Below are 25,700 nucleotides of genomic sequence, written 5' to 3' on the forward strand. Positions count from 1 at the left end.
TTTGCTTTCCAGTCTCAAGTTCCCTCGCTCCGCACTGACCGAAGGGGAACTGACGTGCAGTCATTACACAGGAGAACCTTTTGCCAACACAACTGTCAAAAACACTTTCAATAAAAAATATATATATAAATAAATAAATAAAAATAAAAATAAAACTTGACTGCTACGAGAGAAAAGTCATTCTTCCAAACTTCACTTTTTATACCTTGTGAATATGGGAATACTGGGTTCTTGGGATGGGTGGGTCAATCTTGAAATATCAACACTTAAAGGGTTAGTTCACCCAAAAATGAAAATTATTTCATCATTTACTCACCCTCATGTTATCCCAGGTGTGTATGACTTTCTTTCTGCTGCTGAACACATTTAATTTTATTTTATTTTTTTATATCTCAACTCAGTAGGTCCTTAAAATGCAAGTGAATGTTGATCCGACTTTTGAAGCTCCAAAAAGAACAGACAGTCAACATAAATGTCATCCATACAAGTCCACACAGCAAATTTCTGAGTGTTAAAAACACAGTGTTTTTGTAAGATTTTACACTACTATAGTTGTAAAGTGTTAACTGCATAGTGTTCCTTGTGGGTGTTCATATGAAATCAACTTCTGCGCATGTGTAAAGCATTTATAATTTTTCCCGCCCCTTCTTCATCAACTTGACTGGCTGGTGTTTGTACCTCCACCACATTTCAAGGTATAGTAATAACTTCATTATATCACTATAACACACATTTTATGTAGCCTATATTTTATAAAATAATATAGAACGGTTAATGTGTGAATTCGAAATCGTGGGAGGCACCTTTTACTGCCCGGTCCCAATTTCTCAGTTCCCCCGCCCTCACTACCCTCGATGGCGGGGCGGCCAGGGGCTATATGGCGATTCCCCCGGTGGATAAGGTGCTCGCGGTGCACCTATGCCCGCAGAGCGCCCAAAGCTTCCGTCCAAGCCCTGTAGGTTCACGTCGTCCCTGATGGCCAAAGCCTACAGTGCTGCTGGACAAGCCGCCTCTGCCCTGCACACCATGGCTCTCCTGCAGGTCCACCAAGCCAAGGCGCTAAAAGAACTGCGCGAGGGTAGTTCTGCCCTAGATCTGATGTAGGAACTGCGCTCGGCGACCGACCTCGCTCTCCGAGCAACAAAGGTCACGGCGCGGTCTCTCGGGCGGACGATGTCCACATTAATGGTCCAGGAGCGCCACCATTGGCTCAACCTGGTCGAGATGGGTGAGGCCGACAAGACACGGTTCCTTGCTGCCCCCATCTCCCAGGCTGGCCTATTCGGCGACACCGTCGAGGACTTTGCCCAGCAGTTCTTGATGGTTAAGCAGCAGACGGAGGCTATCCGGCATATCCTGCCCCGGCACAGCTCAAGATCCCGCACCCCATCTGCTCGTCGCCAAGGGCATACCCCTGCGGTGACTGCACCGGCTCCGCCGCAGCCTGCCCCTTCGACCCGGCCCCGGCGTGGAGCTCACCGCAGCAAGCAGATGCCACCCATCTCACGGCCGGCTGCCAAGAACCCACGAAGGTCGTCAAAGCGCCCCTGAGACGGGCGACCCAAGGTCAACGAAACCCACTGCATTGGAGCTGGTATTAAGACCACTCCATCCCCCGGTGGAGGGCCGGGTGGAGAATCTTTTGTTGCCTTTTCATTTGATTTCGCCGCATGCCCAAGTGGCTGAGGTACCCAACAGTTTAGAAACAGAGCGGTTTCCTCCTTCCCTGGGACAGACAACACGGCAACGGTAGCATATGTCAACCGCCAAGGCGGTCTGCGCTCTCGTTGTATGTCACAACTTGCCCGCTGTCTCCTCCTCTGGAGTCAGCAGCACTTCAAGTCGCTGCGAGCCACTCACATCCCGGGCGACCTCAACACTGCAGCGGTCGCACTGTCATGGCAGGTTACTCTCAGGTGAGAGTGGAGACTCCACCCTCAGGTGGTCCAGCTGATTTGGAGTCGATTCGGACAGGCACAGGTAGACCTTTTTGCCTCCCAAGAATCCTCCCACTGCCCACTCTGGTACACCCTGACCGAGGCATCTCTCGGCATAGACATGCTAGCACACAGCTGGCCTCCTGACCTACGCAAATATGCGTTTCCCCCAGTGAGCCTACTTGCACCGACTCTGTGCAAGGTCAGGGAGGACAAGAAGCAGGTCATCCTGGTAGCACCCTACTGGCCCACCCAGACGTGGTTCTCAGACCTCACGCTCCTCACGACAGCCCCCCCTGGCGAATTCCCCTGAGGAAGGACCTTCTTTCTCAGGGATGGGGCAACATCTGGCTCCCACGACCAGACCTCTGGAATCTCCATGTCTGGCCCCTGGGCGGGACGTGGAAGACCTAAGCAGTCTACCACCCATGGTGGTAGACACGATCACTCAGGCTAGGGCCCCCTCTATGAGGCGCCTGTATGCCTTTAAGTGGCGTCTGTTCGCTAAGTGGTATTCTTCCCGACGGGAAGACCCCCAGAGATGCGCAGTCGGATCGGTGCTTTCCTTCCTGCAGGAGAGGTTGGAAGGGCGGCTGTCCCCTTCCACCTTGAAAGTGTACGTTGCTGCTATAGCAGCACACCATGACACTGTGGATGGTAAGTCCTTGGGGAAGCACGACCTGATCATCAGGTTTCTGAGAGGCGCCAGGAGCTGAACCCCTCCAGACTGTGCCTCGTTCCCTCATGGGACCTCTCTGTAGTTCTTCAGGGTCTACAGAGAGCCCCCTTTGTGCCTTTGCAGTCAGCTGAGCTTAAGGCACTCTCCTTGAAGACTGCCCTCCTGATTGCGCTCACTTCCATCAAGAGGGTAGGAGACCTGCAAGCATTCTCTGTCAGCGAAACGTGCCTGGAGTTCAGTCTGGGCTACTCTCACGTGATCTTGAGACCCCGACCAGGCTATGTGCCCAGGGTTCCCAAGACCCCTGTTAGGGACCAGGTGGTGAACCTGCGAGCGCTGCGCCAGGAGGAGGCAGACCCAGCACTGTCGTTGCTGTGTCTGGTGTGCGCTTTACGCATCTATTTGGATCGCACACAGAGCTTTAGGATCTCTGAGCAGCTCTTTGTCTGCTTTGGTGCACAGCGGAAAGGAAGCGCTGTCTCCAAGCAGAGGATCACCCACTGGCTCATTGATGCCATAGCTATGGCATATCTCTCCCAAGACGTGCCGCCCCCGGTAGGGCTACGAGCCCATTCTTCCAGGGGTGTAGAGGCCTCCTGGGTCCTGGCCAGGGGTGCCTCTCTAACAGACATTTGCAGAGCAGCGGGCTGGGCAACACCCAACATCTTTGCAAGGTTCTAGAACCTCTGGGTGGAACCGGTTTCATCCCAGGTAGTGGCACGCAACACAAGCGGATAAGCCCGGGATAGCCGGCCGGGTGTATCGCTTGCACATAGCACCTTTCACCTCCTCTGAGCTGAAGACGTGCGCCATTAATTCCCAGTAGTGTTCACAAAATATGTTTCCTGGTTGACTTCCTTCGAGCCCTGTGGCAGTCGAGTTTTCGGAGAGACTTGCTGCCGGCCCAGTACATGTGCTAACTAAGAGCCCTGTTTAGGGGTAGTTGCTCCGCATGTGGCGGTTCCCTGTAAGGTAACCCCATGCGATGTATATCTTCCGCTAATTCGTTTCCCTGTTGGCAAACTGCATCTTCCTTGGGCAGAGCCCCCTCTGCCACAGTCTCCATGTTTGTAGTAACTCCTCCCCCGATGGGTAGGATCTACCATGAGACTTCTCCACATGGTCGGCAAGACCATGTGATGTATTTTCCACTGAAATATCCCCCTCTCTCTTTGGGCGAGGTGTGGTCTCCATGGTGTCCTCCCCTTGGGAGGGACACCCCCCCCCCCCCCGACTAGACCTGGCGGCCCAGTCAGATAATCCCCCTTGTTTTTTAGGGAGTGGAAAAAAAGAAGGGGAAAAGAGGCCACGACTGAGTTAGCCTTTCTCTGTCTTTTGGGTAGTCGACTTGTCCCCAAAGGGCTGTTCGACTCTCATAACTATGTTGGGGGAGGTTACGTGTCAGCCTGGTGAGCTGGCTACGAGGTACACAGTTGTCTGCCCGTCACACACCGCCAGTTCACGTAACACAGTTCAGCCAGTTGCGGTGTTTTGTATAGGGACCCCTAGTGTCACTACATCGACACAACATCGAGTGAGTGACAGATAGGGAACGTCCTGGTTACTTGCGTAACCTCTGTCCACTGATGGAGGGAACGAGACGTTGTGTCCCTCCTGCCACAATGCTGAACTACCCGCTGAAATGGCCGGACCTTGTCTCGGCTCCTCAGCATAAAACCTGAATGAGTGGTTGCATACCAGCTCCTTTTATACCCGTATGTCCGGGGGAGTGGCATGCAAATACCACTCGCCAATTTTCATTGGCCTTTTATCAAAGACCAGCGGTGTTTCAGGCTCCCAAGAGTGACCCCTAGTGTCACTACATCGACATAATGTCTTGTTCCCTCCATCAGGGAACGGAGGTTATGCAAGTAACCAGGACGATTACAATAGGGTGGTGCATCTGAGGAAACCTCTGACAGAGCGTTTGACAGATAGGCAGCGATGTAAAAAGTACTCATAAATTATACTTAAGTGAAAGTATGGATACTGAGTAAAAATTTTACTCAAAAGTCCAAGTATCTAGCCAAAAACGTACTTGAATGAAAGTAAAAAAGTATTCACATTAAATTGTACTTCAGGATTAAAAAAGTAAAAAGTAACTTTTTCCTAGCTAGAATTAAATCAAGAGAGGAGATTGTTTGAGAGAGGATGTTGTTAAATTTGATTGGTTTAAGTCGCCTTTTTACTGTCTCCGACAACTGTCATATTTCTTTCCCAGTGGCATTCGCAACCTGGTCACAGAATCATGTTACAATAAATACATGTTTTCAAAATTATTTTTATATGGCCTGTTGTACGTAACACGGCAATTTCCTGGTGGAATGAACACTACAATGACACTGCTAAAACAACAATGACTTTTATCCCCTGAAATCACAAGTAAAATATCAGATTATCATATTATAGAGCATGACATATTTGAATGTTTGCATTACATAACCAACTACATTTACAAGCTTGTTTAAGTGATCAATTTGCGCGATAGCTCAACTGATAGAGCACTGCACTTATGATACAAAGGACCAGGGTACAAGTCCTGAAGTGCATGCGAGTCAACACGTGAGCTGAAAGTGTCATAGAAGCACCATATTATGAATCAATTGTGTTTTTGATCTCACATTTTCTTTTTATTAACTATCGGTTAGGTTTAGGTTCAAGGTTTAGGGTAGGGAGGTCGGTTTTGTTGATTTAAATTTCGATAGAACTTTAACCTTAAAAACCTCATCCTCATGGAGAACATTTCACTTGCTTTTAGCGCCACACAGTGGACATTTCACTTCGTAACTGCCCTGAGACAGTAATGAACCACATAATTTTATTTAGCAAAAATGTTGCCACAGTCATGCAATGTTTGTTGCATGGCAGAAGCCACTCACAATTTGCAATGTCAGAGCACACAGCCCCTTGAAGTAATGTTGTTGCTTTTGTAAATTGTTTTCTGAGGTTTGTTACCAAACCTTGCTGTTGAGCAGATGGATGAATTCAATAAAATTCATGATTAATATTTACTCAGATATGTACAGTCACATACGGGCTAATCGCACAAATATTTCAACGTATCCGAAGTTCAAATCAGATCCAAAATTCCACCTCTGCATTTGAAATGATTGACACGAATAACTTTGCAAATAGGTTTGCAAATAGAGCAACATTTTACTGTTTTACGTGTTAATAAAGGATTCTTCTTAACCCTAATAGAACCTGAATGAAATTTGTATTTGGCCTTGTGTAGAAGTCATTATAAATGTTCCCATAATAAAGAGTAATTACAGTTTTGATATATTCTTGTTTTTGTAATGCAGTAGTAATGAAGCTATTGTTTTACAGAATTGACAGTTGTTACAATTATAGGTGAAACATCTTGAGAAGTGGATGTTGATGTATTTCCTGAGCTTGTTGCAGAAAAGGACATGTGTTTTACTATACATACATGATGGTAAGTATATTGACACCTATTTTATCTTTATATTAAAATGTTAGTGTTGTTTAAATGAATGTGCAGGTGTTTGGTTGTGAGTGACAGATTTTTATTTATCCATATTTCACTGCCGCATCCTCATTGGATCAGCTGCCCCCTGCTCTGACTGATGGAAAGTGTGTCAGCGAGTCTTTAATCTTTATTGAATGCAATGGAGGCAACGCAACTAATGTCTGCCCTTCAAAGAGACCCAGGGTGGAAAACTCAATGTGCAAAAGAGGTTGGTAGGACAAGGGATATAATACAGTTGCCTCCAGTTGTTTATATGTATGTAATATGTTTAAATGTCAAATTTATTAGGTGTATATTCCTCATATAATGTTACAACTGATTTACCTAAGTTAATGGTGATAAATAGTAATCTGTTCAATTATTAATAGTTTGTAGTTTCATTGTGGATGTTTTTTTCTTTTTTCTTTATTGTTATTGCAGAGAGATGCCACTCAAATCAAGGAGAGATACCTGTGACATTGTTACACTATTTCCAAACTTGGCTATGTAAGTATTGTTGCATAAATATTGGTCAAGCAGAAATAATCTATAGTTAACAGGGTTCTTAAATATTAATCTCATGCATCAAGGAACTTTACTCCAAATGGTCTCTTAACAGGAGCAAAACTATGCACTAAGTGGAGTACCTCTTTCAAGAAAGAATTTGGTTAAGGAGGCAAGCACTCTAACTCCATCTCCTTTCCTGCTGCAGCTACTAAAATCTGCTGAAAAAAATTATTACGATAACGAAGATCAAGGTACTTGACACTACTCATGAGAGTGCTATAAATGCTATTTGTCACACATGTACTGTATGAATAATGATGGAATGTTTTTTTTTTCTCTCTCTCGCACTCTCTTTTTAAGTGTCTTGTCAATGAAGGATTGGATGGTGACATAGCCTCCTTTCTTCTTGTGTTGTACCTCCATTCATCACAACACTCTGGAAAAAAGAGAGCTGCCAAGATCAGTTGGTCGCCTGCTGAAGTTAGAAAAGGTACGCTTATGATCAATTTCCCACTTTGAATAATTTGTGTAGATACAAAAACTTGATTCACTGCCTGCCCAGATAGGGGATTTTGTGGGTGGTATGAGGGGGGCCTGTCTAAATCAAAACCACAGGATTTCTGCAAGTCTTACAGTCTGATTGCTCTTCACTAAAATTAAGGCCTTAAAGTCTTACAATGGAGCAATAAGTCTTAATTACTTATGTAATAATTTAAATCTTGTATGAGGGAATTTATCATTGCATTAAAGTAAACAAGTCATTATATTGTTCAGTTCTGCACAGGATCAAGACAGGCAGCCCTGTGTATTGGCAACTGGAAGGAGAAAAGTAGATGTGCTCAAGTACTACATTGTGGTCAACAAGAATCTCATACTGTCAAGCCATTACTTCACTTGAAGCATTTTATGAGGTTTTCATAGCTAATTATTATTAATTTTTTTTTAGAATATGACACATTGACATTTACCTTTATCTAGACGACAGTTTACTAAATCAGTTCTGTTAAATCCAGCCAATCATCACGAATGTAAGATTTAAAGGAATAGTTTCCCCAAAAATGAAAGTTCTCTCATCATTTACTCACCCTCATGCCATCCCAGATGTGTATGACTTTCTTTCTTCTGTAGAACACAAAGATTTTTTGAAGAATATTTCAGCTCTGTAGGTCCATTTAATGCAAGTCAACAGGATCTCAAACTTTGAAGCTTCAAAAAGCACATAAAGGCAGCTTAAAAGAAATCTGTGACACTCCAGTGGTTTAATCTATGTCTTCTGAAGTGATCTAATCGGTATTCGGTGAGAACAGACCAAAATATTACTCCTTTTTCACCATAAATCTTGACATCAGCAGTCTCTAGGCACAATCATGATTTCAGTCTCATGTGCAGAATGCTAGATGGTGCTAGGAAGTGTAATCAAGCTTGAAATTATGATCATCAAGTGAAAAGGGAGTTAAATTTAGGTTTGTTCTCACCCAAAATTGATGAGATTGCTTCTGAAGACGATTAAACCACTGGAGTCGAATGGATTACTTTTAAGATGCCTTTGTATGCTTTTTGGAGCCTCAAAGTTCTGGTCACCATTCACTTGCATTAAATGAACCAACAGAGCTGAAATATTCTTCTAAAAATCTTCATTTGTGTTCAGCAGATGAAAGAAAGTCACACTGGGATACACATCTGGGATGGCATGAGGCAATTTTGTATTTATGGGTGAACTAACCCTTTAACAACAAAACTGTTAAACAGTAATTGAGTGTAACTACAAATCCGTGACAAAATGTTTTATTTGCAATGCATTCAGAAGGATACTTAATATATTATTGCTCATATATAGAGCATGTACAGTATACTTTTAGTAGATTTCAAGTAAAATTTTATTGAACCTGTCCATGCATTCAGATTAATTGACTAAATGCCCCAAAAGCTATGGATAGTGAACAAGGACTGCTCTGTTTCTGCATTTGATAAACAGACATCTTGTGGATCTGACTCATTTATACACATAGTGACAAAGAGATGTATTTTTTCAGCACTTCACATAGATGTTTAATTAATGATATGAAGGAAGTTTTAATGTGTTTTTTTTTTTTAAATTTATTTTTTACCTGAGAATATTTTAACTGTTATTGATGCTTTAAAGGATGATACATGTTGTAATGTTTCAACATTAAACATGACTTTTTACATTTGAGGATGTTATTGGAGATTTTAAGGAAGACAAGCTGTATTGTTTCAATAAAGGCATTTCCTTTTTTGATAATACACTTAGTTTACATTTGAAATATGAATTAATCATAATTGTAATTCTGCTGTTTTAACATCAAGTATAAAATATCAGTATTAAAACAAGTTTCAGTGCCCCGTGTAACCGTGTTTGGGATGCAACACCATTGAGTGTTAATGGTAACACCATTAAGTATTCAATTTTCAACACCTGAAGTGTTTAAATTGTATACTAAAAGAGTGTTCATATAAGTAACACTTTGGTCAGTGTTAAATGAACACTATCAAAGATGGACCTGTATGTTCACCCAGAAAGTGTTCATTTTAACACTCACAGTGTCAAATTTCCCAACAATATTTTGCTGTGCAGCAGTTAAATTCATGTCCTCTAAAGTGATATGATTGCTTTTGGTGGGAAAAATATATATATTTAAGTACTTTTTAACTATAAACCATCACTTCCGGTCAGCAGCGGTATGCGTGTGTGACGTAATCGCGTTCCCATGTGAGACACGTGAGAACTGATACACGTGCGACACAGGAAGAGCAACGCTGTTTACAAGTGAGTAGGAGGAATGCTATACAGAAGCTTAGTTGGTTTTGGTTTAGATCTGTATTTGTATCTGTTTGTTTACTCACAATGGTGCGTTTGTGTGCTTATCCGGGATGTCTCAACCAAGAGGAGAATGTGAGATTACGTCCATAACATGGCAACACGAATACATAACACGAGAGACCATGTGAGCTCTGCGCTCTCGTGAAGCTTACCAGAAGCGATGGATTATAGTTAAAAAGTACTTAAATATTGATCTTTTTCACACCAAAATCTTTCTTCAAATGTGTTCTGCTGAAGAAAGAAAGTCATGCACACCTGGGATATCATGAAGGTGAGTAAATGATGAGAGAATTTTCATTTTTGGTTGAACTATCACTTTAAGGCTATGTCTACATTAATCCGGATACATTTGAAAAGCTTTTTTCAAGCTTTTTCCAAAGTTGCTTGTCCACACTGAAACATATAAAAACACTTAAATCCTCTTACTGCGCATTCGAAAAATTGCCGTTGCGTGTACGGTCTGAAACACAATTGTCCTCGTGTTCTGTCACCAGACACCAATTCCGAGTAAACTTCCCATCGCCTTTGAAGTAGAAAGTAACATTTATCTTTAACAATGCTATTAAAGTGAATATCAGGCACAACAGCGCTGCTATAACACTGTAGGGTTGCTCTGATACCAAAATTTTGGCTTCGGTATAACACCAGCCCTGGTACCTCGGTATCGATCAGAGCATGTGAGCGAAGCGGAGTGGTGTGACACTCCGCTCAATAACCCGCTCCATGTGTGCGCTCCACTCAACCACTCACGGCCTCAGCAGACGCTCCACTCAAGTACCGCTCACGCTCACGCCCGAGCAACTTTGCTCCTTTGCCCACATGGGCTGAGGTGCCCCTCAGACTATAGACTATAGGCCAACATTTATTAAATTAAATTATCAAATGCTTAGTAATGTACACATCTGAAATTATGTGATAGTATTGTTGTGTTTTAGTATATAAATTATCGCTGTTTATTTTGGATTGGTTTACAACGGCTGTTAGATAATCGGGTCTACCAGACCTTCCTTATCATTTGTAATCAGTCAAATACAGGTGCATCTCAATAAATTAGAATGTCGTGGAAAAGTTCATTTATTTCAGTAATTCAACTCAAATTGTGAAACTCGTGTATTAAATAAATTCAATGCACACAGACTGAAGTAGTTTAAGTCTTTGGTTCTTTTAATTGTGATGATTTTGGCTCACATTTAACAAAAACCCACCAATTCACTATCTCAAAAAATTAGAATATGGTGACATGCCAAATCAGCTAATCAACTCAAAACACCTGCAAAGATTTCCTGAGCCTTCAAAATGGTCTCTCAGTTTGGTTCACTAGGCTACACAATCATGGGGAAGACTGCTGATCTGACAGTTGTCCAGAAGACAATCATTGACACCCTTCACAAGGAGGGTAAGCCACAAACATTCATTGCCAAAGAAGCTGGCTGTTCACAGAGTGCTGTATCCAAGCATGTTAACAGAAAGTTGAGTGGAAGGAAAAAGTGTGGAAGAAAAAGATGCACAACCAACCGAGAGAACCACAGCCTCAGGATTGTCAAGCAAAATCGATTCAAGAATTTGGGTGAACTTCACAAGGAATGGACTGAGGCTGGGGTCAAGGCATCAAGAGCCAGCACACACAGACGTGTCAAGGAATTTGGCTACAGTTGTCGTATTCCTCTTGTTAAGCCACTCCTGAACCACAGACAACGTCAGAGGCGTCTTACCTGGGCTAAGGAGAAGAAGAACTGGACTGTTGCCCAGTGGTCCAAAGTCCTCTTTTCAGATGAGAGCAAGTTTTGTATTTCATTTGGAAACCAAGGTCCTAGAGTCTGGAGGAAGGGTGGAGAAGCTCATAGCCCAAGTTGCTTGAAGTCCAGTGTTAAGTTTCCACAGTCTGTGATGATTTGGGGTGCAATGTCATCTACTGGTGTTGGTCCATTGTGTTTTTTGAAAACCAAAGTCACTGCACCCGTTTACCAAGAAATTCTGGAGCACTTCAGGCTTCCTTCTGCTGACCAGCTTTTTAAAGATGCTGATTTCATTTTCCAGCAGGATTTGGCACCTGCCCACACTGCCAAAAGCACCAAAAGTTGGTTAAATGACCATGGTGTTGGTGTGCTTGACTGGCCAGCAAACTCACCAGACCTGAACCCCATAGAGAATCTATGGGGTATTGTCAAGAGGAAAATGAGAAACAAGAGACCAAAAAATGCAGATGAGCTGAAGGCCACTGTCAAAGAAATCTGGGCTTCCATACCACCTCAGCAGTACCACAAACTGGTCACCTCCATGCCACGCCGAATTGAGGCAGTAATAAAAGCAAAAGGAGCCCCTACCAAGTATTGAGTACATATACAGTAAATGAACATACTTTCCAGAAGGCCAACAATTCACTAAAAATGTTTTTTTTATTGGTCTTATGATGTATTCTAATTTTTTGAGATAGTGAATTGGTGGGTTTTTGTTAAATGTGAGCCAGAATCATCACAATTAAAAGAACCAAAGACTTAAACTACTTCAGTCTGTGTGCATTGAATTTATTTAATACACGAGTTTCACAATTTGAGTTGAATTACTGAAATAAATGAACTTTTGCATGACATTCTAATTTATTGAGATGCACCTGTATATCTCTGTTAGCACAGATGTCATTGAACATCTTCAAATACCTGTAATGCCATAACATTTGTTTTCAGTTCTAATTAACTTTATTTACTTTAAACAAGTCATCAAACATGCCTCTACAAGTGATAAAACATATGTGCGTTGGCACGGAAACTCGCATATGTGCAAATTTGTGCTTTTCAGGTTAAACTGGACCCGAGTGATACAACCGACCCAGAAAACCACAATCTTTTCAACTTTAAAGTTTGTTTGAGTCGTTTATGGCAATAATGAAAACATGGACTGGTACCAGGAAAAATATTGCAGGGAAAAGTGAAATTCATAATTGTTTTTCAGTTGTCTCCACGGAATGATTATACTGTAGATTTGATACATTAATAGGTTTCTGATTTAATGCTTTCAGACTTTGGGTCTGTAAATTGAAATGAGCAATTTCTCATCCTAATTTTGTGTTCAGTTTCAAAGGGTGAATTAAGTTATCCAGAAAAGAGCAGTGAATGTTTTTCTCTTTTTCAGTGTTGTTGCTTTATTAATATTCCCTACAATTTTATATGTACGAATCATATGCAATCTAAAGGACTGTGGTTATTTATATAATAATTATTATATTAGTAGATACCATGTGCCCCCTTTGTTTTTCCTTGATAGTTTAAAGCAGCATAAAGTGAATCTGGACTTTATATGCGTCAAACGATGATGTCTTGTACATGTGTTCTTATATGTACAGCAAGGTTTAACCATGGATATGTATACAAATATAAATATATTGACAAATATTTGTCAATATATATATATATATATATATATATATATATATATATATATATATATATATATATATATATATATATTAGATGAAACATCATGGTTACTTTCATAACCTCCGTTCCCTGATGGAGGGAACGAGACATTGTGTCGATGTAGTGACACTAGGGGTCACTCTTGGGAGCCTGAAACACATTTGATCTTTTGAAAAAAGGCCAATGAGAATTGGCGAGTGGAATTTGCATGCCACTCCCCCGGACATACAGGTATGAAAGGAGCTGGTATGCAACCACTCATTCAGGTTTTGTGCTGAGGAGCCGAGACAAGGTCCCGGCCATTTCAGTGGGTAGTTCAGCATTGTGGCAAGAGGGACACAACGTCTCGTTCCCTCCATCAGGGAACGGAGGTTACGAAAGCAACCATGACGTTCCCTATCTGTCACTCACTCAACGTTGTGTCGATGTAGTAACACTAGGGGTCCCTATACAAAATGTCACAACTAGCTGAACTGTGTTACGTGGACTAGCGGTGCGAGACGGGCAGACCTTTGTGGGCCTCATAGCCAGCGCATCAGGCTGTCACGTAACCTCGCCCAACGCTGCTATGAGCGTCGAATGGTCCTTCAGGAACAAGTCGACTGCCCAACAAATAGGGACAGGCTAGCCCAGCCGAGGCCTCTTTTCCCTCTTTTTTCTCCCCAAAAGGAGTGGAATTTTGTTAATGGACTGGGATCCGCGAGTGTCCACGTTGGGGGGGGTGTCACTCCCAAGGGGAAGACACCGCGGAGACCACACCCCGCCCAGAGAAAGGGGGGTATTTTGAGTGGAAATACATCACATGGTCTTTACCGAGTCTTGTCAGAAGTATGTCATGTGGAGAGGTCCCATGGTAGGTCCTACCCAAAGGGGGAGGAGTTTCTACAAAGTATGGCGACCAGGGGCAGAGGGGCCCCTGCTCAAGGAAGACACAGTTTACCAACAGGGAAATGATTTTGTGGAAAATATCACATGGGGTTTCCTTCAGGAGAACCAGCACATGCGGAGCACCTACCTCAGTACAGGGCCTCATTAGCACACTTACTGAGCCGGCAGCAAGTTTCTCTGCAAACTCAACTGCCACAGGGCTAAGGAGGAAAGTCATCCAGGGATCACAGTGGTCGTGACGACGGCCGTGCACACCGGACATGTGACCCAGGAAACAAGGAAACTGCTCTTTTGCTGTACCTTTGGGGACCACAGCCTCTGGGGCATGCGGCGAATAAAGAAAAAAAAGATTCTCCTCCCAGCCCTCCACTGGGGAATGGAGTGGTCTGTGCACCAGCTCCAGAGAAATGGGTCTCCTTGCCCCTGGGTCACCTGTCTCAGGGGTGCTTCGAAGTCGGGTTCTTGGCAGCTGGCTGTGAGACGAGTGGCATCTGCTTCCTGTGATGGGTTGCACGCCAGTGCCGGGCCACAGGGGTGGGCTGCAGTGGAGCCGGAGATGTTGCTGCAGGTAGACACCCTTGGTGACAAGCAGACGGGGTGTGGGATCTTGAGCCATGCTGGGGAAGGATGTGCTTTATAGCCTCCGTCTGCTTCTTCACTGTCGAGAACTGCTGGCAAAGTCCTCGACGGTGTCACCAAACAGGCCAGCCTGGGAGATGGGGGCGTCAAGGAACTGTGTCTGTCATTCTCTCGCATCTCTACCAAGTTGAGCCAGAGGTGGCGCTCCTGGACCACGAGAGTGGACATCGCCTACCCGAGAGACCGCGCTGTGACCTTTGTCGCCCGGAGAGCTAGGTCGGTCACCGATCGCAGTTCCTGCATCAATCCCGGGTCAGAACTACCCTTGTGCAGTTTTTTTAGCGCCTTGGCTTGGTGTACTTGCAGGAGAGCCATGGCATTCAGCGCGGAGGCGGCTTGTCCAGCGGCACCGTAGGCCTTAGCCGTCAGAGACAATGTAAACCTACAGACCTTGGAAGGGAGCCTCGGGCACCCGCACCAGGTGGTGGCGCTCTGCGGACATAAGTGCACCACGAGCGCCTTTTCCACCTGGGGTAAGCCTCAGCGTCAGACCAGACAAGCCCACTCTCCGATGCTGTGCTCGATAACTCATCTTCCGGGGCACCGGACGAGATGTCGAACCCACTCTGAGACAGGCCGGCGATCTCGCCCGAGAGCCCGATCGGGGCAAGCGAGCGTGCTGGGGAATGGGAGGTCCATGGGGGGATACCTGGTGGAGGTGGTCCCATTGAGGTCCCCAAATCGCCCCCAGTGCTATCTGGCACATCCTCATACCCGTAGGTAGAAGGACCGAGGCGGGGAGCCGCTGGGGTGGCTTGCTTTCTTACGACTGCAAGCCACGACCGCAACGTTGCCATGGTCATGTTCTCGCAATGAGGACATAATCCATCCACGAATGATGTCTCAGCGTGAGCAGTGCCCAGACACGTAAGACGGCAATCGTGGCCGTCAGAAGCAGAGAGATAGCGACTGCAACCAGGAATAACACACAAACGGAAAAGCATCTTTAAAAAGACGTTCCATGTGTGCCGCTCTTTTATGAATGAAAAATATACTCTTTTCAGAAAATACTCTTTTTTTGCTCTGCCGAAGCGCCCTGGGGCATTCTCTGCACTGCACAGGCACAGAGGGGGAGAAGCCGCTGAAATGTGCCGTCAAATCCAGCAGTCTTTAGCGAGGTGAGTTCTTTTAAGAGGAATTGTATTCAGTGCACTGAATGCAACCACTCGGCTCCGAAGAGAAAACCTGAATGAGTGGTTGCATACCAGCTCCTTTTATACCCGTATGTCAGGGGGAGTGGCATGCAAATTCCACTCACCAATTCTCATTGGCCTTTTTTCAAAAGATCCCAAGAGTGACCCCTAGTGTCACTACATCAACACAACGTCGAGTGAGTGACAGATAGGGAATCATGTTTAATGATCCCAAAACAAATAAAAAATATTTAATTCACAAATTACACTGGCTTCGTTTAAGAAAAGTTTTTTTTTTCTAATGTACAATCATTTATAGCTTTTTTCTCTGCGCATGAATGCAGCAAGCAATGTCAAAGATGTTATCTCCAACCACTAATCTAAAGTCAGTTTTTTATGTTTCACTTATTGTTAAGGTGGATTTGGCTTTGGGAAACTGACCAGCAGTTATGTGCACTTTATCCTGAAGCAGAAATCAAAAGCAATGATTAAGTAAAATAATTGCTCTTTGAAATTCTCTATGCGAGAGTGGAAATCTTACTAATCAAATGCTCAATTGTACAATGGAGGCATGAAAGCAGAATGCTCCACCTGCAAATTAGGACACACTGATCTGCAAGATCATACATGTTTACTGGTTTTGATGCTGGGAATTTTTATGTGTGTTCACCAGGATTGAAGGAAAAATGCTTTGCCAATATACAGTATTATTAAGCTTACATATAAGGGTGCTTTAACTGGGCCTGCATCTAGCTGGAAGCCGCACTGACATGATGGCATAATGGCAATTACTTATCTATTAATTTATTATTGAATAGTAGTGTAGCCTACTAGCTCACCTCTTGCTGCACTACCATGTTCACGTAGCACACCCTCGTGCTCTCTGGCAATGTGACGCATACGTTTCCAAAAGGAATATTTGCTAATTCTCACTGTCTCTCCACAGTCCACACTCCCTTTCGATTTCCTCGTTCTTAACTTTATACTTTGCATTTATTTTGGCTATAAGGTTTGCAACTTCACTAAAACAATGTTTGAGCTCCATAACCTCAGGCTTATTGCTTAATTCGCACATTTCCAAACCAGCATATCACGAAGCGCATTGGGTTGAGCGAGCGGCACTGAGCGGCCTGAGAGAGCGGAGTGGAATCTTCAAAAAGGTGCTCTGCACTCAGGTGGAATTATCACCACTCCACTCAGTGCTCTGCTATCGCTCCAATCCACTCACATGCTCTGGTATCTATACTAACTCTAAACTTTTTTTTATTATTTTCAAATTTCTTGATTTCATCTCAAAACTCTCACACATTTTGCTAATGGCAGCATACTTTAATATGGTACCAAAATGAACAACATGATGATATTGTACCATTTAAAATTTTTTGCTATCATGATATTTCGTTAGTACCGGTATACCGTGCAACCCTATAACACTGGACGCCATCTTGTTTGTTTTGGTTAAATGGATCACATGACTGCATCACATGACAACAAATAGATTTTAGATATATCCGATCCCTATCTGTCACTTACTCGACGTTGGTGTCGATGTAGTGACACTAGGGGACCAACGTCTCGTTCCCTCCATCAGGGAACGGAGGTTACACCAGTAACCATAATGTTCCCTATCTGTCACTCACTCGACATTGGTGTCGATGTAGTGACACTAGGGGTCACTCTTGGGAGCCCGAGACACCTCTGGTCTTTGATAAAAGGCCAATGAAAATTGGCAAGTGGTATTTGCATGCCACTCCCCCGGACATACGGGTATAAAAGGAGCTGGTATTCAACCACTCATTCAGATTTTCTCTTCGGAGCCGAACGGTCATGCTCATTGAGCTGAATACTACTGTTCATTCACCTCTGCTGGATCTGACGGTGCATTTCAGCGGCTTCACCCTCCTCTGCACTGGTGCACTGCAGAGAACACCCCTGGGCGCTTCGGCAGAAAAACTAAAGAGTATATTTTCTGAAAGAGCATTTTTCCCCTCTAAAAGAGTATATATTTCTCTAAAAGAGCGCACACACAGAACGTCTTTTTAAAGACGCGTCTTTTTAAAGATGCTTTTCCGATGTGTTATTCCTGGTTGTGCTCGTTATCTCTTGCCTTCTAACGGTCACGATCACTGTCTTTCGTGTCTGGGCACTGCTCACGCGGAGACAGCGTTCATGGATGGTCATGTTCTCATTGCGAGAATATGTCCACGGCAACGTTGCGGTCGCAGCTTGCCTTCGTAAGAAAGCGAGCCACCCCAGAGGCTCCCGCCTCGGTCCTTTTACCCATGGGTTTGAGGCCAGCGCGGCTTGCACTGGGGGAGATTTGGGGACCCCAATGGGACCGCCTTCGCTGGGTATCCCCGCGGACCTCCCATTCCCCAGCACACTCCTCTGCCCCGATCGGGCTTCCGGATGAGTCCGCCGGCTCATCTCACGGCGAGTTCGAACTCTTATTCGGAGCCCGCGAAAGTGATGAGCTCTCGAGCGCAACATCGGAGAGCGGGCTTGTCCAGTCGGAAGCCTCAGCTGGGCTCCTCCCTTCGGGGTCGATCGCCCAGTCACAGGCTGACGCGGAGATGATGACATGCTCTCCCGGGCAGCCGTGAGCGTCGGTTAGAGTTGATTTCACCGCTCTTCCCTGAACCCTCGCGGCTCAGTGTTTGGTTCCTGGGCTCGCGGCGCCGCTCAAAGCCACACCCCGCCCCCGTTCCATTCTTCCCGGAAGTGCATGAAGAGCTGACAAGGTCGCGGGAGGCACTTTTTACTGCCCGGTCCTGATCTTTTCAGCTTTCCCGCCCTCACTACCCTCGATGGTGGGGCGGCCAAGGGCTATTCGGCAATCCCCCGGTGCATAAAGGCACTCGCAGTGCACCTATGCCTGCAGAGCGCCGCCACCTGGCGCGGGTGCCCAAAGCCTCCGTCCAAGGCCTGTAGGTTTACGTCATCTCTGACGACCAAGGCCTACGGTGCTGCTGGACAAGCCGCCTCCGCCCTGCACGCCATGGCACTCCTGCAAGTCCGCCAAGGCGCAAAAGGAACTGCACGAGGGTAGTTCCACCCCGGGATTGATGCAGGAACTGCGCTCAGCGACCGACCTCGCTCTCTGAGCGACGGAGGTCACGGCGCGGTCACTCGGGCGGACGATGGCCACACTAGTGGTCCAGGAGCGCCACCTTTGGCTCAACCTGGTCGAGATGGGTGAGGCCGACAAGACACGGTTCCTTGCTGCCCCCATCTCCCAGGCGGGCCTATTTGGCGACACCGTTGAGGACTTTGCCCAGCAATTCTCGATGGTAGAGCAGTAGATGGATGCTAGCCGGCATATCCTGCCCCGCCGTGGCTCAAGATCCCGCACCCCGTCTACTCATCGCCAAGGGCGTCCCCCTGCGGTGACTGCACCAGCTCCACCGCAGCCCGCCTCTTCGGCCCGGCCCCGGTGTAGAGCCCACCACAGGAAGCAGACGCCACCCGTCTCGCGGCCGCCCAGAACCCGTGAAAGGCTTGAGACGGGCGACCCAGGGACAATGAAACCCGCTGCTCTGGAGCTGGTAAGCAGATCTTCATCTTTTTGTTACCTTTTGCATTTAATTGTGCTGCATGCCCAATTGGCTGCAGTACTCAAGTGCTCAGCGAGAACAGTTTCCTTGTTCCTTGGGTCACGTATCCGGTGTGTACGGCTGTCATCATGACCACCGTCCACCACTCCATTTGGCAGGTTGGCGCTCCAGCGGCGGTCTCCCGCCCCTGAGCGCCCAGCTGTGACACAAATCCACCCCCGATGTGACAGTCTCCACGGGTCACGAGGACAGACCTCTTCCTCCCCCGTCCCAGGTTGTTCTGGGGGTGGTCACAAGGAGCCAGGTAAGTGCTTCGATGTCCTTAGACTCAGCATGGCCACAACATGGTGTGGCACCTCGAGCTCTGCACCGCCGCGAGGTCCCACCTGCCGGTACATCTGATGACATTGTCTCTTTGGTCCCCCTTGCGCAGAACTTGGACGCATCGCTTGCGCTTTCCAATCCGTCACGAGGGCTGGTCCGGACCGTCCGACTCGGCTGCGCGATTCACTTCGCCGGGCATCCGCCCAGGTTCAGTGGTGTTCACTTCACCTTGAAGGTGTACGTTGCTGCCATAGCAGCACACCATGATGCAGTCGACGGTAAGTCCTTAGGGAAGCATGACCTGATCATCAGGTTCCTAAGAGGCGCCAGGAGGCTGAATCCCTCCAGGCCGTGCCTCGTTCCCTCATCGGACCTCTGTAGTTCTTCAGGGTCTACAGAGAGCCTTCTTTGAGCCTTTGCAGTCAGCCGAGCTTAAGGCACTCTCCTTGAAGACTGCCCTCCTGACTGCGCTCACTTCCATCAAGAGGGTAGGTGACCTGCAAGTGTTATCTGTCAGCAAAACGTGCCTGGAGTTCGGTCCAGGTTACTTTCACGTGATCCTGAGACCCTGACCGGGCTATGTGCCCAAGGTTCCCACACCCCTTTAGGGACTAGGTGGTGAACCTGCAAGTGCTGCCCCAGGAGGAGGCAGACCCAGCCCTGTTGTCGCTATGTCCGGTGCGCGCTTTACGCATCTATTTGGATCGCACGCAGAGCTTTAGAATCTCTGAGCAGCTCTCTGTCTGCTTTTGGTGCACAGCAGAAAGGAAGCGCTGTCTCCAAGCAGAGGATCGCCCACTGGCTCGTTGACGCCATAACTATGGCATATCTCGCCCAAAACATGTCACCCCCGGTAGGGCTACGAGCCCATTCTACCCGTGGTGTAGCAGCTTCTTGGGCCCTGGCCAGAGGTGCCTCTCTAACAGACATTTGCATAGCAGCGGGCTGGGCAACACCCAACACCTTTGCAAGGTTCTACAACCTCCGGGTGGAACCGGTTTCGTCCCAGGTAGTGGCACGCAACAAGCAGATAAGCCCGGGATAGCCGGCCGGGTGTATCGCTTGCACATAGCGCCTTCCACCTCCTTTTGAGCTGAAGACGTGTGCCGTTAATTCCCAGTAGTGTTCACAAAATTTGTTCCCTGGTTGACTTCCTCCGAGCCCTGTGGCAGTCGAGTGTTCGGAGAGACTCGCTGCCGGCCTAGTACATGTGCTAACTAAGAGCCCGGTTCTGGGGTAGGTGCTCCGCATGTGGCAGTTCCCCGTAAGTCTAACCCCATGTAATGTATATCTTCCGCTAATTTGTTTCCCTGCTGGCAAACTGGCGTCTTCCTTGGGCAGAGCCCCTCTGCCCCAGTCTCCATGTTTGTAGTAACTCCTCCCCCATTGGGCAGGATCTACCTTGAAAGCTCTCCACATGGTTGGAAAGACCATGTGACGTATTCTTCCACTTAAATATCCCACCCCTCTCTTTGGGTGAGGTGTGGTCTCCGTGGTGTCTTCCCCTTGGGAGGGACACCCCCGACTAGACTTGGCGGCCCAGTCGGATAATCCGCCTTCTTTTTTAGGGAGTGGAAAAAGAGAAGGGGAAAAGAGGCCATGACTGGGTTAAGCCTGTCTCTATCTTTGGGTAGTCGACTTGTCCCCAAAAAGGGCTGTTCGACACTCATAACTGTGTTGGGGGAGGTTACGTGTCGACCTGGTGTGCTGGCTATGAGGCACACAGCAAGTCTGCCCACCACACACCACCAGTTCATGTAACACCGTTCAGCCTTGTGGCGTTTTGTATAGGGACCTCTAGTGTCACTACATCGACACCAACGATAGGGAACATCATGGTTACTGGTGTAACCTCCGTTCCCTGATGGAGGGAACGAGACGTTGGTCCCTCCTGCCACAACGCTGAACTACCCGCTGAAATGACCGGACCTTATATCGGCTCCTCAGCGTAAAACCTGAATGAGTGGTTGCATACCAGCTCCTTTTATACCCGTATGTCCGGGGGAGTGGTATGTAAATACCACTCGCCAATTTTCATTGGTCTTTTATCAAAGACCAGAGGTGTCTCAGGCTCCCAAGAGTGACCCCTAGTGTCACTACATCGACACCAACGTCGAGTGACTGACAGATAGGGAATGTCATGGTTACTGGTGTAACCTCCATTCCCTGATGGAGGGAACGAGACGTTGGTCCCCTAGTGTCACTACATCGACACCAACGTCTCGTTCCCTCCATCAGGGAATGGAGGTCACACCAGTAACCATGACGTTTTCCCAGTCCATACAACAAGGTGAATATGCTGTCTCAGTGTGGACGGAAGGCCAATACATAGAGAAAAATATGTGTTTTCAAACGAAAACATATTAGTGTGGACGTGGCCTAAGTATTAAATTATTTCACTTCACTAAATAGCGACTAAGATAAAGATGGTATTTATTACAGGCATATAGCCCCGTTCACACCGGCAGCAACATCGTGGCAGACAGCGACACCATTTAATTAATTTCCAATGAGAGCAAAGCGACTTCTAGCAACACAAGCTGATTTCACTGTTCTATATCACTTGTCTGTTACCACATACATAGTTATGGCCTAATAAAATTATATGTGGAAAACCGTGTCGGCATTCTGAGTGAGTTTGATTCACATACTGATATACTGTTCATCTTGTTTAATGATATGATGCATTAAGCACTGCTGCAGATTACATAAAACGCTCTCCCCTGCAGAATGTGCATTTTTAGAGGCAAAAGAACTGATTCCTTGTCAAATTAGTATGATATCTTAGTTTTATCAGCAGTATTATCTGTAAACAGCATTTCAAGCGCTACTATGGCCTGTTATGAAGTTCACCAATAATGTTAGAGCGGCGGCAGCAGTAGGAATACTCACCAGCGACACAGATCGCAAAGTCTAGTGACATGCCACCCGTGGTGTGAACGGGACTTAAGGGTTTTTGATATAACTTTACAGAAGTTGTTAAATGATTGATCAAGTACTATAACTGTTGTTAGTAAGTGAAAAACAAAATAATTTGCAGTTTAGCCCAATGTTGGGCAATAATAACCCCTTTTATCCTCAAAACGTTCCACTTAATAGAGATTATCGCCATTGGCGTTACTGGCCTTGATTGTACTTGATATCGAATCATAAAGAAATGAAGTTCTCCTTTGAATAATGAAGACCACAGTAAGAAGACGATAAAATGAGGCACTTCGAACAAAATAGCCAATGAGATTAAAAGAGGATGAAAGAATATTGACTTAATATTGATCAATTAAAGCATCTCATACCCGACTGTTTAAACACAGCGTCCCCATACACTGTCTGATGAATGTGCCTCTAGATCCCGCTGGAGCGGAGCGCTGATGACTAATATGATATTTTTACTCAGTAATTATGTAACTCATCGGAAATGCAGCACAAGTGTGAAGTACATGGAAGGTGCAGATACGGTCCTCATGATCCAGGAATTGTTTGCCCACCAAAGTGTTTCTGACACCTTTTGCTTTGCACATTATGTCCAGGATTGTCCGTGCCAAAAGCACTGCTTTAAGCAACCTTTATTTTAAGGCTTAGTTCTTAGTCTTAAAAAATGAACTACACAGAAAATAAATTAACCGCTAACAAAAGCCTTCATTGGCCAGAATCAAAGGACAATGCATCTACGTGTATTTCCTCAGTTAATTCGGGATGACTTCAAGGACTTTAACACTAAAACTTATAGTTCATACAAAATCATTTTGTTTAACCGCTGAACCAAAACACTTACAAAGTTTGCTAAATTGAACCACTAATAGTTCTTAACATAAATAACTAATATTGGCATTATATTCATTCATTTTCTGTTATAGCATAATTTCCTGTATAGCTGCTTTGAAACAATGTCTGTTGTGAAAAGCGCTATACAGGTAAATTTGACTTGACTTGACTTAGTAATGGTCACATTGAACATAATTGCTTATAAGAAGGCTTCAACATTCATTATGTGTTTAGGAATCGTGGCAAAATGAAGCCACAGAGGTTTTCAGCAAAATACACTTGTCAGAATGGGAAAGACATGAATGTCTGTTCTCAAGGAAGTTACAAGTTTGTAAAACTTAAAAAATAGGGTGGGAGAGCATCTACCTATCAAAGACTTTTGTGGAGGATCTCACATACCTTAATGTCAACCAATAACCAGTGTCTCCAGAAGGCACGAGAGGGTTTCTCACGACTGGGAGCATCTGGGTCCACCATTAAGAGAGTGTATGTCTTCTCCTGAATAAATGAGAAATAATCAAGTTGGGGATTAAAAAACAAACAAACTTCTTATTAAACTTGAGCCAGTAAAAAAAACACCCTAGCAACCACTCAGAACATCCTAGCATGGTTGCAGTGACTTACACATGGACAAAGACTCTTGAGAAAATGCAAATTTCCAGTATATGGACTTATAGTATAAATATTATCCTCAAAATTAATTTTATTGCAGTTATATCAAGACATTTGCGACCATTGTAGGAACATCAATAATTGTAACTTTCCCTGAGAACCCTGTGACGTATGGAAGAAAACTTTAATTAGTTGCTGATATTCTCAGTCACTTTCCATTCTCACACATTCACTGCATCTCAATCTGTTTACCAAGTTTCATGCTGTTATTTTCTTTACATTTTTCCCTTTTTTTTTTTAATAAAAGAAACTTAGCTGTAAATAACCTGGCACATATTTTAAGTGCTACACATTAACAATGACTGACCAGCTTAATCGCTCCAACTACTCATCTCCACAAGTCCCCTTAAAGTTGAAGAACTGGGAGAGCAGATTGAATTATTGCGTGAGCACATTTGTCATCCCTGGTGCAGAGCCCAAAATCTGCCAGACCATATGATAGCGTTATTATAATACGCCTCACTCTAACAAACAGTACTGTCAATCAGGATTGTTGCCATGCAACAACAGCCCCTCCCCACAACATCTAGAGACTATTCACAAAAATAAAACACTTTATAGTAAAATAAAGCAGCATAGTATCTCCAGAAAAAGGGGAAAATGATGACAAGGACAATACAATGATACTATGTTTCTATGATATTCTGGCCTTCAGATATGGCTCGGGTTAGTCCCGAAAATCATTAGGCCAATCATTTAGAAAATTAATTAAACATCTCTCCTCAACGAGTCATCAATTTGAGGTATCTGTCAATATCAGTCCATCGAATAAACGGTGCGGGACGAGTTACATGCCAAAGTTTGATACTAATACCTGTTCAAATCTTTAACCCTAAGTATGAAGAAATGTATTAATAAAGCAGTCTTTAATAAAATAAAAAGACAAAAAAAAAAAAAAAACATATATATATATATATATATATATATATATATATATATATATTTAAAAGAAAAGGACAAAAATTTATTTGACACTTTTGACAAAAGTATTTGTGTGGGTTTCATGATACAGTTCCAGAAATTTTAATTGCCTAAGAAGTTATAAAATAGGGGCCTGGGTAGCTCAGCGAGTACTGACGCTGACTACCACACCTGGAGTCGTGAGTTCAAATCCTGGGCGTGCTAAGTGACTCCAGCCAGGTCTCCTAAGCAACCAAATTGGCCCAGTTGCTAGGGAAGGTAGAGTCACATGGGGTAACCTCCTCGTGGTCACTATAATGTGGTTCTCGCTCTCGGTGGGGCGTGTGGTGAGTTGTGCGTGGATGCTGCAGAGAATAGCGTGAAGCCTCCACACACTCTACGTCTCCACAGTAACGTGCTCAAGCCATGTGATAAGATGTGCGGATTGACTGTCTCAGACTCGGAGGCAACTGAGATTCATCCTCCGCCACCCGGATTGAGGCGAGTCACTACGCCACCACGAAGACTTAGAGTGCATTGGGAATTGGGCATTCCAAAAAAAAAAAAAAAAAAAAAAAGTTATAAAATAAATTAAAGGATAATTCCAGGTTCAATATAAGTTAAGCATTTGTGGCATAATGTTGATTACTAAAAAAAATTATTTTGACTCATCCTTCCTTTTCTTAAAATAAAACAAAAATCTGGGTTACATTAGCCATGTTTCCATCCACTTTTTGTGCTATTCTATTTTCGACAAAGTGAAAATGCATAAAATGTTTTCGAAATTTGCTTTCTCCTGCTTGCTTCCGTCCAATTGGCCTTTTACTGATAAAATGCTGTGCATGATGATGTCATCCTTAAAAAAACAACAACAACAAAAAAAAAAAACACTCTGTCACATAAGTTTTGATTGATCACAAAAGAAATCTGCTCTTGAGCCATTTCCATACCGAATTCTGTGTATATCGCAAATTGTGT

General features: G+C 44.9%; 1 protein-coding gene across 1 annotated transcript in view; it reads right to left on the reverse strand.

Annotated features, from left to right (window-relative positions):
- LOC127424579 (phosphatidylethanolamine-binding protein 4-like) overlaps positions 1-25,700 on the reverse strand; it is a 242,271-nt gene that overhangs the window by 92,878 nt on the left and 123,693 nt on the right. Inside the window, exon 3 of the mRNA XM_051669934.1 lies at positions 23,550-23,648. Coding sequence (XP_051525894.1) covers positions 23,550-23,648 — 99 coding nt within the window. The remainder of the gene's footprint in view (positions 1-23,549; positions 23,649-25,700) is intronic.

This window comes from Myxocyprinus asiaticus, chromosome 33, assembly GCF_019703515.2.
Source record: "Myxocyprinus asiaticus isolate MX2 ecotype Aquarium Trade chromosome 33, UBuf_Myxa_2, whole genome shotgun sequence".
NCBI classification, from domain to species: Eukaryota; Metazoa; Chordata; class Actinopteri; order Cypriniformes; family Catostomidae; genus Myxocyprinus; species Myxocyprinus asiaticus.